The 15,816-nt window shown below is 42.0% G+C and overlaps 1 protein-coding gene across 1 annotated transcript in view; it reads left to right on the top strand.

Annotated features, from left to right (window-relative positions):
• SLC27A2 (solute carrier family 27 member 2) overlaps window positions 1–14,661 on the top strand; it is a 44,266-nt gene extending 29,605 nt beyond the window's left edge. The window contains exons 5-10 of the mRNA XM_042942062.1: window positions 693–887; window positions 4,693–4,783; window positions 6,683–6,881; window positions 8,383–8,480; window positions 12,887–13,017; window positions 14,201–14,661. Coding sequence (XP_042797996.1) covers window positions 693–887; window positions 4,693–4,783; window positions 6,683–6,881; window positions 8,383–8,480; window positions 12,887–13,017; window positions 14,201–14,377 — 891 coding nt within the window. The 3' untranslated portion in view covers window positions 14,378–14,661. The remainder of the gene's footprint in view (window positions 1–692; window positions 888–4,692; window positions 4,784–6,682; window positions 6,882–8,382; window positions 8,481–12,886; window positions 13,018–14,200) is intronic.
• The last annotated feature ends 1,155 nt before the right edge of the window (window positions 14,662–15,816 follow it).

Below are 15,816 nucleotides of genomic sequence, written 5' to 3'. Positions count from 1 at the left end.
TACACTCAAAACAACTTTTCCTTTGTGATTTGTGTTTATAGCAAAGCACATTCCTCCCAGGCCACCTGAGGCAACTGGGAGCCAGCTTCCTCTCTCTCTTTCCTTTCCCAATCCCACTGGGACAGTTTCATTGTATACCTGCCTCTGGGTCTATCTGTGAAATGAGGACATGATCGAGAGTCTTCTCTCCAGCCCCCTGAGGCCCCCACAGTAATGACTCTGTGGAAAACCATTCCTCTCTCCTTGCACTGTGTTCCCGGTTTTCTTCTTCCTCACCACGTGAACATTGTTGCTTCAGATTGTCAGTCTTCGATAGATCTTTCCTCCTTTCTGACAGTGCACTGAGATTCACCAGCCCCATCAAGAAAACAGTCAGCACACTGTTCTAGCTTCAGATTGGATGTGAATTAAAGGTTGACATTACTTAGTTCTATCAAATTATCTCACCTTGCCTCTTAAAAATCAAAATGAAAAAAGCCAATCCTTCTGGTTATTAAGTCAGAGTTCCAGCCGGTGGCTTAAACTGCATGTGTTGGCGGGGAGGAGGTGTTATGTGTGTGAGTAACAGAAAAGATGTGCACAAAGGTGAATTCCTAACCAACATGAATACGTAGAAACATGAAGGCAATCACTAGTGTATAAGTACGGGCTTCAGAGAGGTTTCAATTTGGTCTCTCCTCCTCCTACCACAGAAACCAAATGATCGTGTCCATAAAGTGAGAATGGCAATGGGAAATGGCTTGCGAGGAGATGTGTGGAGGGAATTCATCAGGAGATTTGGGGACATTAGCATTTATGAGTTCTACGCTTCCACTGAAGGCAACATTGGCTTTATGAATTATACGAGAAAAATTGGTGCTGTTGGGAGAGTAAACTACCTACAGAAAGTAAGTACACTGAAATATGAGACTATATGTAGCCAGTTTTCAGAATGCAGAGACTTTTTTTTTAAGTTTACTTATTTATTTTGAGAGAGACAGAGACAGCATGAGTGGGGAGGGGCAGAGAGAGAGGGAAAGAGAGAATCCCAAGCAGGCTCAGCCCTGCCAGCACAGAGCCCAACAAAGCACTTAAGCTCACGAAATCATGAGATCATGACATGAGCTGAAACCAAGAGCTGGACACTTAACTGACTGAGCCACCTAGGTGCCCCAATGCAGACACGTCTTAAGAGATATCATGATGACGTTATTTCTTACTGCATCAGAGCCATGGCCAATCCATGTAACCAAGAGAGAGGATTTGCTCATTCTCTATGACAGTGAGCACAAAGTGACAGGACCCTTTAATTTTAAAATCTTAATTTCTCTTTTTATTTTCAAAAATTTTTTTCAGTTTATCCTTTCATTGTGAGAGAGAGAGAAACAGGGCACATGAGTGGGGGAGGGACAAAGAGAGAGGGAGAGAGAGAATCTCAAGCAGGACTTGCATGCTGTGAGCGCAGAACCCGATGTGGGGCTCAAACTCATGAGCTGGGAGATAGTGACCTGAGCCGAAGTCAAGAACTGGACACTTAACTGACTGAGCCACCCAGGCGCCCCTAAAAATCTTAATTTCTCTTAATAACAACCTATTACACCTTTGCTATCTGCAACTTATGTGAAGTCTTCCTGATGCCAATTATACACGTATGTGACCAAACTCCAGAAGGTTGCCAGTTCCATAAGTTTACCACACACTGTGAAATCACAGTTACCTGGGGAGTTTTTCATGTATGCAGGTGCAGGGTGTCACCCTCTGAGCTTTGGATTTAGTAGTTCTGAGGCAGGACCCAGGCATCAGTGTTTTCCAAAAGCCAGGGCTGAGGAACTGCTATGTAGACCTTCGAGAGAACTGGAATGCACTCCAGTTCTAGGATCTTATGAACATTTGTATTTGCCTGCAAACTCCACCGGTTATCTCTTATGCGTAAGCCAGCTACATGGCAGTCTCTCTTCCCTCACAGTCACTTCTGGCCTAGGGTCTCTAGACAGTCTCTTTGCTTTTTTTTTTTTTTTTTTTTTTGCTTTTGAGAAGTCTTCCAGGTGACCCCCTTTTTTTTCAGAATTCCAGCAACATTCAGCAGATGCTGAGCCTCCACATGCGTGAGCCATCACTGTTGTCATTACACCTCTGGCGGCCCTTCCTGCCCAGCTGGCCGTGAACAGATACACCACAGCTCCCAGGCAATGTGTCCCCAGGGACTGATGGGCAGAGTACAAAGGATAGCAATGCATGTGCATGAGAGAGCTGCCCCAAGAGATAAAATTTCAGCACCTTGCATCCTGAGTGACCTTGGGCGAGTCATTTATGTTCCTTAGGCCTCAATTTCATTGTTTGGAAAACAGAAATAAAAAAGAGAAAATGTAGGGCCTAGTGCCTGGCCCAAACTCAGTGTTTAGCATAAGGGGAAAAGGTTATTGAAAGAATTAAATTAAATAACTTCTGAAAAAAATTCTTAGAGGACATAGCCCAAGGCCTGTCATATAAAGCCTTGAATAATTGTTAGCTGTAGTGATATTACCATCCTGTTCCTCACATCCGGGCCTTATCACGAGGCATTCTCAAGCCTGGGGAACCTCTCTGACATTGACAGCCACACCTGTGCCACGCAGGTCCCTCCACTGCCCTCCACATCTGTACCATACAGTGCGGCAGCCACTAGCTATGTGTGGCCATTTAAATTTAAATTATGTAAATGGAATTTTCAATTCAGTTCTTCACACACACTAGCCATGTTTCAAGTGCTCAGTAGCCACCTGTGTTTAGTGACTACCATGTTGAGCAGTACAGATGTAGAACATTTCCATCATCACAGAAACTCTACTGGGCAGTGCTGCTACAGACTAAGAATCAATTTCTACTCCCCACTGGAACCACTGCTGATAAAGTCAGTCTTTTCTAGTTAGCTTCAGTTCTACTTGTACCAAGCCCAGACGCTGGAGACCCAAGTCTAATGTAGTTCAGAACAAGAAAGGGCAGAAAGTTGAGTTGAGACACGGTGCAAGGTATCTATGTTGTTACTATTGACCCTCAAGAAGATAGTTTCAAGGAAACTTTTGTTTTAAACCGAACCTAAGGACCTTAGAAGTCAGTGCTACATATTAATAGTTCTTCCCCCCCCAAAAAAAAAAAAAAAAAAAAAATATATATATATATATTTCTTTGCTCCTCATCCCTGGACTGTCATGTTTTATTGTCAGTTTTTCTACTTAAAACAAGAAGAGGGGTGCCTGGGTGTCTCAGTTGATTGAGCACCCACCCAGCTCTTGATTTTGGCTCAGGTTATGATCCCAGGGTCATGGGATTGAGCCCCACCTCAGGCTCTGTGATGAGGATGGAGCCTGCTTAAGATTCTCTCTCTCTCTCTCTCTCTCTCTCTCTCTCTCTCTGTGTGTGTGTGTGTGTGTGTGTGTGTCTCTCTGCCTCTCCCTCTGCCCTTCTCCCTGGCTTGCACTCTCTCTCTCTCTCTCAAAAAATAAAAGCAAAACAAAACAAAACAAAAAACAAGGAGTTATTTTTTAACTGAAGCAGAAAGGGAAGAAGATGCCCCTGCAACTGATGTGGAAAGAAACATTGGTTACCAGCCCCAAATTTTTTATACTCTTGTAAATAAACAAGCCCTCCATTTGTTGACTATGAATGCTACTTGCCTTGTAATGGTTATTTGCTACTATTAAATATAAAATTTGAAATTGGCACAATAATCATGGCTAATCATTACTTCTAAATCCTGTCATATTTAGTAGGGAAAGTAATAGTAGAGAGTATTAGTAGAGTTGAGAAAATAATATACTGATTACTCTTACTGCACTACATACATTTAAATTCTTATGCCATTGAAATATGTAAAATATGTATATGTAAAATATAATAGAGTTTTAATAATTTTATAGCCATAGGCATGAAATAATTATACCATTGAACCTTAAATATATTGGAGAACAGATGGAAACATGAATCATCTAACAGCGGCATATAGGATTTTTAAAATCCATTGTGATATGTTCACCAAAACACATGTATTGAGAGTGTTCATAACAGCATCATTTTTAATAGTCTAAAACTAGAAACAGTCCAGATGCCAGTTAACAGAAGGATAGATCAATTATGGCATATTCCTGCAAGGAAAATTCCATGGCAATAAAAAATAAACCACTGAAAAAAAACATTAACATGGCTAGATGAGTAACAGATATTATGTTCAGTGAAAGCAGCAGCACAAAGGCATATATTTCATTTCTTATTTCATTTATTTCAAGTGTAAGACTAATTGATGGTGGGGTACCTGGATGGCTCAGTCAGTTAAGCATCTGACTTTGGCTCAGGTCATGATCTCGCAGTTCATGAGTTCAAGCCCCATATCTGGCTCTGTGTTGACAGCTCTCTACCCCTCCCCTACTCACTCTCTATCTCTCTTTCTCTCAAAATAAGTACACATTAAAAAAAAATTTTTTTAAGACTAATTGACGGTGGTAAGTCAGAATAGTGTTTACCTTGAAAGAAAGGGGGCAAAGGGAAAGTTTTTACAGTACTGGAAATGTTTTATTTCTTGGTCTGGGTGGTAGTTACATGGATGTGTCAATATGTAATTTTATCAAGCTGGACACTAAAGATAATGTACTTTTTGTACTTCACATATGCTGTACCACAATAAAAAGGAAAAATTGTGAAGGAATTTGTATTTAAAATGATATGTGTTAATTTTGCTAGAAAGTTGTAACTTATGAGCTGATTAAATATGATGTGGAGAAAGATGAACCTGTCCGAGATGGAAATGGATATTGCATCCGAGTTCCCAAAGGTACAGTAGATTTTTGCTCAGCTAACCTGTGCCCTTTCTTAACTTGATCAAGTAACTGTTAAGAACTAGCATATCATTGCTAAAATGAATATATGGTAAAAAAATTTTTAGAGTGGGGGGATAAAAGAGGTTTATTTTAAGTACCCTCAGAAATAGTTACAGAAATTCCAAAAGATACTAATTTACCACTACATGTAACATAATTATACTTTGAAACCTAGCTTAACTTCTTAATTATGAGGTAAGTGTTTTGAGGAAAGGGATATGTAATCATGGTTGCAAAGCTATAGTTAGCTTTACAAGGTCTACCTTCAAGCTTAGACTACTGTGCATTTGTCCAAGTATGTGTGTAAATCATTATTCCATAAAATACTAGCATTTTTAGAATTACAAGTGTGTGGCCACATGGGATACTGTACTTTGTGTGTATGGTCTATATGTATGTATAGGATGTATATGGACATACACGTGCACGTGCATGGATAGTGACACTTCCTTCAGCTAGCTTGTTGCCAATGGATTGTATGGCAACAGTTTTGTTTGGTTAGTTCAGTTTTTGGTTTCTTTGGTTTTTGTTCTTTAGCATTCACCACTTCTTATCATTGTGTTATTTTGCTCCAAAGCTGGGCATTTTTTAACATTTCTCTCCAGGAGTGAAAAATGCAAAGTTGCTAACTGAAAATTCTCATGACCTCTGTCGCTCCCACTCTACCATATATCTGAATTCAGACATACCCTACCTGTTTCAAAACCCCCTGTTCATTTTTTTTATGTTTTTTTTAAGTTTATTTATTTGGGAGGGGGAGGAGTGCAAGCAAGGGAGGGGCAGAGAGAGAGGGAGAGAGAGAATCCCAAACAGGCTCTGCCCCAACGCAGGGCTCAATCCCATGACACGGGGCTCGATCCCACGAGCCTGGGATCATGACCTGAGCTGAAATCAAGAGTCAGACACTTAACCAACTGAGCCACCCAGGCACCCCTATCACAAATTTTAAAATCTGGGAGTAGTTTGGAAAAAAACCTTATATGCTAATTTCAGCCCAGGACTAATTTAATAACTGGAACAATGTCCATTGGCAGGACTTAGGCTTAGATGAGGGATAAACATATTTTCTGTAAAGTGGGATAAAAATTATTTTGAACACAGTTGCTTTTCAGAGAATTTAATATCAACTTTACTAAAAAATATATATGAAAGTTCAAGATCTAGTATTTGGAAAATCTATGCATATAGTCAATCACAACAGATTGAAAGAGAATTTTATAAGTTTATGTCTTGGAAATGCTATAAAATTAAGATGGAATGATGGGGATATCTCACTTGTGAGTTGTCTTAGGTTGTGGAAAATTAAAAATTGAGGTAAAGGAGAAAGTATCTTCCATTTGTAAGTTCAGAAACTGATTCCTACTAATATATGCAAATTATTGAAATGATAAGCATGTAAATATTGCTACCATACATAGAAAATGAAATCAATGTTTTATCAGCTTTTTAAATGATTTATAATAAAGGTAACTGAAGGGGTACCTGGGAGGCTCAGTCGACTCTTGATCTCAGGTGAGGTCTTGATCTCAATGTCATGAATTCCACACTGAGTGTTGAGCCTACTTTAAAAAAAGGAGGAGGGGAGAGGGGTAACTGAAAATGCAACTTGAATAACATTGCATTACATTTTTCTGAGTGTATTTTAATTACAAAGAAAGTCTTTAATTTTTTCATTGTTGAAGACAGGTTTAGTACTAGCCTCTGTAAGGTTAAAAAATGATATTTGTCGATTTAGGGGCCATGTTTTAAGATGTCCATTTTTGAGTGTATGGCAACAGTTTTATGAGAATGTTAGTAATAAAATGTGCCTACTGCTATCACATAAAATAACAATTTACTTTCTTCTGTCTTAGGTGAAGTTGGACTCCTTATTTGCAGAATCACACAACTCACACCCTTTAGTGGCTACGCTGGAGGAAGTACTCAGACGGAGAAGAAAAAACTGAGAGATGTCTTTAAGAAAGGAGACCTCTATTTCAATAGTGGAGATCTCTTAGTGATTGACCATGAAAATTTCATCTACTTTCATGACAGAGTTGGAGATACTTTCCGGTTGGTTTCTTTGAGTTATTGAGTCAAAAACAAACACATGCACAATTTGGCTTACTCCTAAATTGGAACTGCATTCCACTTTGGCTGCAGTGCCCCATTTCCCTCTATCTCTTTGGCATGTCCATCCAAACTTCTATATTCCCAGAAAGTAAGGAGCAAGCCACAGGAAGTGTCACTCTTCCTACAAGTGTCACTCCTGCAACGCACAGATAAGTTGGTTGAGCAATACCAGTTGAGAAATAGGCAGAAAACCTGTGCCTGATTTTTGGAGACTAACTAACAGTGTATCCAGTTTCTTTCATTTATCCTCAGTTGTTACCAGTCACCCCTAGGAGAGCCCAGGGTTTCACACTATTTCCAGTCGTGGGGCTTTTCTTCAGATAAAATCAAATGCAAGCTAATACGGAGCTGATCTAGCCGAAGAGGAAGTGAGGGGTTCTGAAACCCACTATTCACCTCCCTCCCACTCTCCATCCCTAACCATTCCCACAGAAACCCAAGTCAGCACCATGAAATTTGAAAGTCATTATAATAAGACCATGAAACTAATTCCCAACAACAGCATGGTCCTCCAGCTTCTCTCATGGTCCTCTCATGACACTTTGGTTTAATCAACTTCCCTCCTGTGCAAGCTCCCTGAGGCCAGGCCTTGTGTCTGCTGGTTCACTCCCCAGCACCTAGCACAGTGCTTGACACACATAAATACTTTTGCATGAATGCATGCGGAAGGGATGGAAGTTGTCTGGCTGTAGTAGGCAGAGCAAGAATACAAATGAGGAGACCTGAGCTCCTAGGCTCACCCCTACTCCTGGCCAGCTGTGCTGTCAAGGCTGGTAATCTTTTTCACCCATGAAATGAAGGTCCCAATGATCCAGAGTGTTCCTTCCGTCTTTGGAGTATTCCATGACTCAGGATCCATACCATGATTTTATGCAACCTTCATGTTACTAAAAAGATACTTCCAGGAGATCTAAAGAATTTTTAAATGTAGACAAATTTTAAAGCCTTATTAAGTAGACGAGTGTAGGTTGGGCACTAACGTTATAATCTCCCTGTAAATAAAGCATGGTATTTTATTTGCTACTCAAAGCTTTCTCATTGCCATGAGACCCTGAAATACAGGTATGAAACCAACCAAAGTTAGTGAGTGAGAAAAGTGGGAGACCTAAACACAACAAAAAGTTATTGATATTTGTTCTTGATTTCCAGTACCTTTCTTAGGCCAAACCTGTATTTCAACATTAGCACATTCTTTGTATCATGTTTCATGTGGTGAGATTGGAATTCCACATTTTATTATTTAAATGCCTTTGTCTATGCCTTTGTCTTTTGTTTCTCAAGCAAAATGCCTCTCCTGTGACTAAGTTCCAGGGGATTTGAGAGCAGAGATGGGAAAACAAATGCAGACACCTTGTAGGGCCTAGAAGAGATGCGTGCTCTGCCATGGAACCGTGGGCCAGGGACCACCAGTAACCTCTGCTAACCTTACCTTTTCTTCCAGCTGGAAAGGGGAAAATGTGGCCACCACTGAAGTCGCTGATATCGTAGGACTGGTTGATTTTGTCCAGGAAGTAAACGTTTATGGAGTGTCTGTGCCAGGTACACATAAGTCTCTGAGTAAACTTATACAGTAACTGAACATCATTTTAACCCCATGGCAAAGTTTGTCATCACTTTTGCCTCCCTGCTGGAGAACCAGTCTCTTTCAGCCACCTGGGAGTAAGGGGCTGATGTCTGGTTTATATTCCATTATAAATTAGCCAACTCAGCACATCTGAACTTGGCCTTCCTCTGTGGCTCAGCTCCCCCGCTGTTCTTGGGCTCTCAGGCAAGCCAGATCTCTGCAAGATGCAGGGTCCCATGCTACATTTGGCATGCCTCGAGAAAAGACGTGTCAGGCTTGATAGCTGGGAAATGGTATCTTGGCCTCAGAACTGAGTATCACAAGTAACAGCAAGTATATTTGCTAGGAGAAAAAACTGAAAAGGAGCTGCCTTTGTCCAGACTTCTTTTAAAACAGATCCTTGACCCCAGCTCACCCCAGTGAGTTTCAGAATCATCACACAGAGTGGTGTCACCAAGCCTTCATCTGCAGATCTGCCTCTGCCAGCAGAGTGGGGAGAGCTGAGGTCTGACTTCAGGTCCTTGGCTCCAGTACCTGGGGCTGTTTGACTTCAGGCAAATCACTAAAATTAGGGGTAATATCAGCCCTGACGTTGAGATTGTTAAGAGAACTCATTCGCTTCAATTATGTAAACACTAAACATACACCTACCAGACGTATACATGAGTGCTGTCATTGGAAGAAATCGTTTTAATTATATAGATGAGAGAGGATTAAAACTTCCAAGTCACTGTCCAACTCTAAGGTGCTAGGGATATTAGTATTCCCCCAGAACTCAGTATTTGGGATTCTCACCTATATTCAAAATAGAAATCCAAGAGTCTCTCTTTCCTAAGTTGTGGTGGTTTCACATGACTTTGTGCTGTCTTTTTTTTTTTTTTTTTTTAAGAATATTTGAGATTTTCTCTTCCCTGTTCCTCTCCAGCCCTACGACAATGATATGATAGAAGTGCAGCCACATCTCAGGTCACAGAGCGTGACCTGAGTGCACGCTGCTCATGTTGGAACGTGGGCTGAATTAACACGAAAGCCCATGGCAAGGTTGTCAGTAATCACGCTGCGCTGGGCTCTCACAGACCCCACCTGGCGTGTTGTGTGCACCTCTAAATGCTGGATTTAGGTAGCAACACAAAAGAATGTGTATGAGAAGGTGAGAGAATCTGGGGGAATGGATTGGAAGGATCGAGTCCACTGCTCTTCAGAGTGGGGCCCCTGGCCCAGCACCACTGGGGAGCTTGTGAAACAACATGATTTCTCAGGCCAACCCCAACCCTTACTGAATCAGAATCTCTGGGGTGGGGCCCAGGGACCTGTGTTTTAACAAGACCTCCAGTGATTCTTAAAAGCAATGAAGTTTGACTTGGGGGTGATGAAAATGTTCTAGAACTAGATACTGGTGATAGTTACACAACATTGTGAATGTATCAAATACCACTGAATTGGGCACTTTAAAATGGTTAAGATGATGAATTTTATGCTATGTGTGTGTTACCACAAATTTTTAAAAGATACTAAATTTTGAGAAGCACTGAAGCTTCGTCTGACCAATCATCAGAATCATCTGGGAAACTTTCATTTTTTTTAAGTTATTGAAATTCAAATTAATTAACCTGCAGTGCAATATTAGTCTCAGGTGTAGAGTACAGTGATTCAGTCTGGGAGAGTGTTTAAAGCCTAGATCTAATGGATCAGAACCTCTGGGGTTTGGGACTCAGACACTTCATGTCTTGTTTTAGTCCCCAGGTGACTCTAACAACCAGTAAAGTTTGGGAGTCACCGATCTAGAACAAACAGAAGAGGAGAGTAATGGTTTTCACATGGTTGGAAGGCAGTCAAAGTAGAACAAGGAGCAGGTGTGCTTGCCATACCCACAGCGAGCAGAACGAGAGCCAAGGGATTGAAATGACCAGGGAGCAAATTTTAGCCTGAGATGTCTCCTATAACCAGAGAGATTAACAACACAAAAGTCTATCTCCTGAGGTGGGGAATGACCCACCAGCTGGGGCGTGTAGAGAGGCTGGATGTCCACTCAAGATCCTGTCAGAATTCTTGCTGCATTGAAATATTAGAGATAGGGGCACCTTGGTGGCTCAGTCAGTTGAGCATCCAACTCTGGATTTTGGCTCAGCTCATGATCTCAGGGTCCTGGGATGGAGCCCCAAGTCAGGGTCTGCACTGAGCATAGAGCCTGCTTGAGAGTCTCTCTCTCTCCCTCTGCCCCTCCCCTGCTTGCTCGCTCTCTCTCTCTCTCTCTCTCTCTCAAATAAGATGGAAAAAAAAAAGATTAAAGATAAACTGAGAAGTGTCTCTCAGCTTTTAGATTCTGTGATTCTCAATGCCATGCCAGCCGCTGGCTGGCCTGACAGGCACACGGCCAGCCTTGCTGCAGCCCAGAAATGTGGCAGGTCTATCTAGAAGGCAATCTACCAGGGTGAATTTCAGTATCAAAGGGCTCAGCAAGGCCTTCACAGATCTCAGCTTTGGACCAGGAAGGTACACCAAAGTGTAAGCCCAGTTGACTGTTATTAGATGTCACACCAGAACTTCCCAACTACTCTCTAGAACTTTTTGTTCTCAACAGAACTTTCTGCAGTGATGCAAATGTTCTATATGTGCACTCTCCACTATGGTAGCCAATAACCACTACATGGCTATTAAGGACTTGAAATTGTGGCTAGTACAACTGAGGAATTGAACTTTTTTTTAGTTTGTGTTTTTATAATTTTTTTTTTAACGTTTATTTTTGAGACAGAGAAAGACAGAGCATGAACAGGGGAGGGGCAGAGAGAGAGGGAGACACAGAATCAGAAGCAGGCTCCAGGCTCTGAGCCATCAGCCCAGAGCCCGACGCGGGGCTCAAACTCACGGACCGCGAGATCGTGACCTGAGCTGAAGTCGGACGCTTAACCGACTGAGCCACCCAGGCGCCCCTAGTTTGTGTTTTTAGAATTAATTTTGATAGCCAAATGAAACCAGTGGCTACCATACTGGACAGTGCAGTGCTAGAGAAACTCTGGCCAGAACAGTTGTAAACTGGAACCTTCCCCCTGGAGCTAAACTAGCCCCAAACCAACCCCTGGGAACTGGGGCAGAGATCTGAGACTCAATAGGCCTATTCGTCTCTCAGTTGGGCATTGTCTCTGTCAGAGCAAGAGGCAAGGAGCCAGTCAGTGCTGAAGATTTCTGTTGCATCAGCCTCTGCCTTGATTGGAAAAGAAGCTTATTGGAGACATTTGAGATTCCTAAGATGGTTGCTTTTGAGCAAGCTACCAGGGACCCCTAGAGAAAGAGGGTCCTGTGCCCTGTCTCCCTCCTTCAGATATGAGGCAAATCGTAGAGGCGTGCATTTCCTTTCTCTTAATGTTTCCTCTTGTTTCCTGCCTTCTTTGGAGCCACAGGTAAACATACAATCACCATGGGAGAGGTTTCAAAAGCTGGGGCCCTGGTGACAAAGGGCACAAGGCGGCCCCTTCCCCTCTCTGATTACAGCTAGGTAGTTCAGCAAAGTGGATCTCAGTGGATCTCAACTCCCACCCAGTCTGCTGGATCAGGCAAAAGATGTACTAATACCTAATTATTGCTGTCTTTACAAGAAAACAGTGTAGTAATTGTGCTTAACTCCTCCCCACTTACCTTGCTGCCCAGACAGGAAGGAGCTGCTGGATCCTGGTCTCTGTGGAGACACAGCCTTGGGGAATATAGCTCATCAATGGGAGGGCCCACAGCCGCTTGCCTTTGCACCTCCATTCACTCCCCGGACCCCCAGCTTCTCTGAAATGCAGAAAGGCAAAATCTCAAAGGTGGTATTTGTGTCTGGATGCACAACAGACCTGACACTACACCCTAAAGAACAACCCGAGCCCAATTGTTCATGACTGTGGAACAAGGACTTCTCACTGGAGTCCAAAAAAAAAAAAAAAAAAAAAAATTCCCTCGGCCACCAGTAGGGCCTGTTTTCTACTCTGGTGTTTTCATTTAGGCTGCTGAGAAGGATGACTGTTGATTGCCTCAGTCTGGTTTCCAACTTTGTCTATTGTTTGCTGTGTGAACTTGAACAAGTCTCGTACTATATCTTTAAGCCTTAGTATTTTCATCTGTAAAATGGAGATAATATTTATACCTTTTCAGAAGGTTGTTGTGAGGGTTGAATGAAATAGTCCATAAAACACACTTAGTATAGGGTCTGGCATATAATGAAGATTTAATCAGCGTATAGCTCTTGTTATTGTTGTTATAGTCACTTTAGAATAACTTCCACATATACCTGAAATAAAAATTCCGACTATCCAAAAGAAACCCATGTCAATGTTCTCAGCCCACTTTGAACTAGGAAAACATCATAAATAGTATAACACGTCTAATTTTTTCTCTTTATTTCTAGGTCATGAGGGTCGAATTGGCATGGCCTCTGTCAAAATGAAGGAAAACCACGAATTTGATGGAAAAAAACTCTTTAACCATGTTGTTGATTACCTGCCCAGTTATGCAAGGCCCCGGTTTCTAAGAATACAGGTGAGACTTCTTGTTGTTGAGTTCAATTATCCTCTATCTCTTGGAGACCGCTGCGTCTTAGGGAACAACTCCCTTCTACCACGGTGACCATATTGGCCAGATTGTCACTACCCTTGCCAGGAAGCTCCACAAGGAAGCAGAAGTATCAGAAAGTAGAGCTCGCAGAAGCCAAATCCTGATCCCCTTTTCCCTAAAATGACAGACCAGATCATTCAGCAGTAGTATTAGCAAATAACTCACAAAGTCTATGGTTTGATGAAGTATGACAGATACTTAAAATGTTTCCAGTTTTAAAGGATGGAAAAATCCACTGAAGCTCTACACCTTCCTACGGTGTGAAACTTAGTTGGGAAGCATTAGCCAGTTGGAGCTGTCAAATGTTTAACTATCACCACTAGAGGGATGTGTTTTTTCGCAAACATTAATCCATGTTAGCCTAACATTCTCTCACTTTTGGACTCTGAGCAATATGATTCTGTAGCTGAAGACTTGAGAAAAGAAATGTTAGGCTACCAGCTATTGTGGAAGTTGTGTGTTATTTCAGTTGATGTTCATAAAGCATGGACGTTTATAATGAGATGGTGGAGAGACGTGAAAATTGAAATACGCTCAGATCATCCATCACCTATCAATTGAAGGAAAAAAGCTTCAGCCTAGTGGACAAACAGGCTGAGAAAATAGAGTGGTCTGTGTGTAGATGATCCCTAACCTCACCCCACCCTAAATCAGGATATTTTAGTAAAACCAGAAGCTCACTAAGCAACAGACTGCCCTACAGGGGAGGGGTAGAGGGAGAGAATCCCAAGCAGGCTCCATGCCTGCAGTGCAAAGCCAGATGTGGGGCTCAAACTCATGAACCATGAGATGATGATCCGAGCCAAAATCAAGAGTCGGACACTTAACGGACTAAGCCACCTAGGCTCTGCTCTGCTCTGCTCTGCTCTGCATTTCACCCTCCACAGCCCCTCCCTCCCCACAGGTGATCTTAAAGCCTCAGAGGAATGAAAAGCTACCTGCACAAAGGGCCCCCTAGTGGAGCTTCTGTAAACAGGAGGTATTGAACTAGTTTCCCCAACCTCTCTCAGGAGCCAGAGCTACCAGACACCCCACCCTCTGCCGTTTGCCCGAACCCTAATCTGTCCACAAAACACTGCAACAGTGTGGATTGTTTGATGTTTTCCAGGACACCATTGAGATCACTGGAACTTTTAAACACCGCAAAGTGACCCTCGTGGAGGAGGGCTTTAATCCTGCAGTCATCAAAGATGCCTTATATTTCTTGGATGACAAAGCAGAAATGTATGTGCCTATGACTGAGGACATTTACAATGCCATAAATGATAAAACTCTGAAACTCTGAATATTCCTAGGAGGATAACTCATATTTCCAGAAAGAAATTAAAAGGACCTAGTGCAACCACTTGATATAATCCAACCTTAATTTGATTGAAGATTGTAACATGCCATTTTTTATGCATTCCAATAATGGGAGACTTTTAAAAATTATACCCGAGCCATTGCACGTGAAAATATTTAGAGATGATTAGTTTTCAGTTTGCACCTACTGTTTGTATTTGCAGACTAAGCTTGTTAGAGGGTGCATTATTTTTTAAATATGTAATAAAATAGATGAATGCTAACATATGAAATGGCATTGTCTCTTTCCTGACTTTACTCTAAATGCAAATCCTGAGCCTAAGAGCCTCATTGGCATCTTTTCATAGGTATCCTACTCATAATGATAATGGCATCCTAGGTTTAAAAAAAAAAAAAGGCAAGAAATTGAAAGGTGAGGGGGATGCAACACCAATGAACTCCAATGAACACCAATGAACAGTCCAGCTCTACTGTGAAGCCAACTCTCCCCTCATATCTGGGCCACTGTCTACAAATTGCGTTGTCTAGCAGGTGAGAATGCCAACTATAGTTTTTGAAGGAGCCTAAGTCAACAGCATCAGAATTCTATATATAGAAGGTGTCAGTAGATATTTTTTAACTCCATCAAGGCTTGTAGGCTCGAGTGTCTTCAGGAATCACATGAGTAATGTGGACGAGAGAAACAGGTCACAAATGAATGTGGCAAACGTGAGGGTACTACTTAGCTTCAGTTGGATGATTATTGTCATGTGGGAATACAGTTTAGGTACTTCCAAGATCTGATTATTTAGAAAACAGAAACCCAGATATTCATGTGAATCTCCCAGTCTTTTAAATTTGTGAAGTTTCAAATTTTATAAGACTTCCATGCACCCAACAAAATGGATGTGTGGACCAGATAAGTCCCAGATCTCCAGTGAGTACCCCCAGTCCCACATACTCCTCAAACCTGAGCTGGTTTCACTCCACACCCAGTCTCCTATCAAACAGCCTGTTTATTTAAGGACCCAGGGCCCTTTGACATGATGCAGGTGGGTTTGGGAACTTCAAGGAGCTCCTTCAGACAGGCTGTTTCTTCTTACACTCAGCTGGCTCCCTTCCTCAACAGAACTCCTTAACCTCTGCATGTGTTAGCTACAGACAGTTTCAGGAATAGGTCCTCAGTAGCAGCAATCAAGACATGTTTACTAGAGTTTTTCCTAGGAAACAGGAATGTCATGGTCACTAAGTCCATGTCAAGGAAGTATAATCCAAGTTTACCCCAGCCTCCTTAAAAGAAGTGGAGTTTCCTTCCCTAAAGGACATCCTCCGATGACCAGGAGCTGGCAAGGGGCCCCAATTCTCCCTCAATATAATCCCCATAAGGCCCCGGGAAAACATATCTAGGGATCCTTAATGATAGATACAGGAGAGATTGCCGCT

The sequence above is a fragment of the Panthera leo genome, chromosome B3, assembly GCF_018350215.1.
Source record: "Panthera leo isolate Ple1 chromosome B3, P.leo_Ple1_pat1.1, whole genome shotgun sequence".
NCBI lineage: Eukaryota > Metazoa > Chordata > Mammalia > Carnivora > Felidae > Panthera > Panthera leo.
Note: the sequence above shows the minus strand (reverse complement) of the source record. Positions and strands in the feature narration are given on the sequence as shown.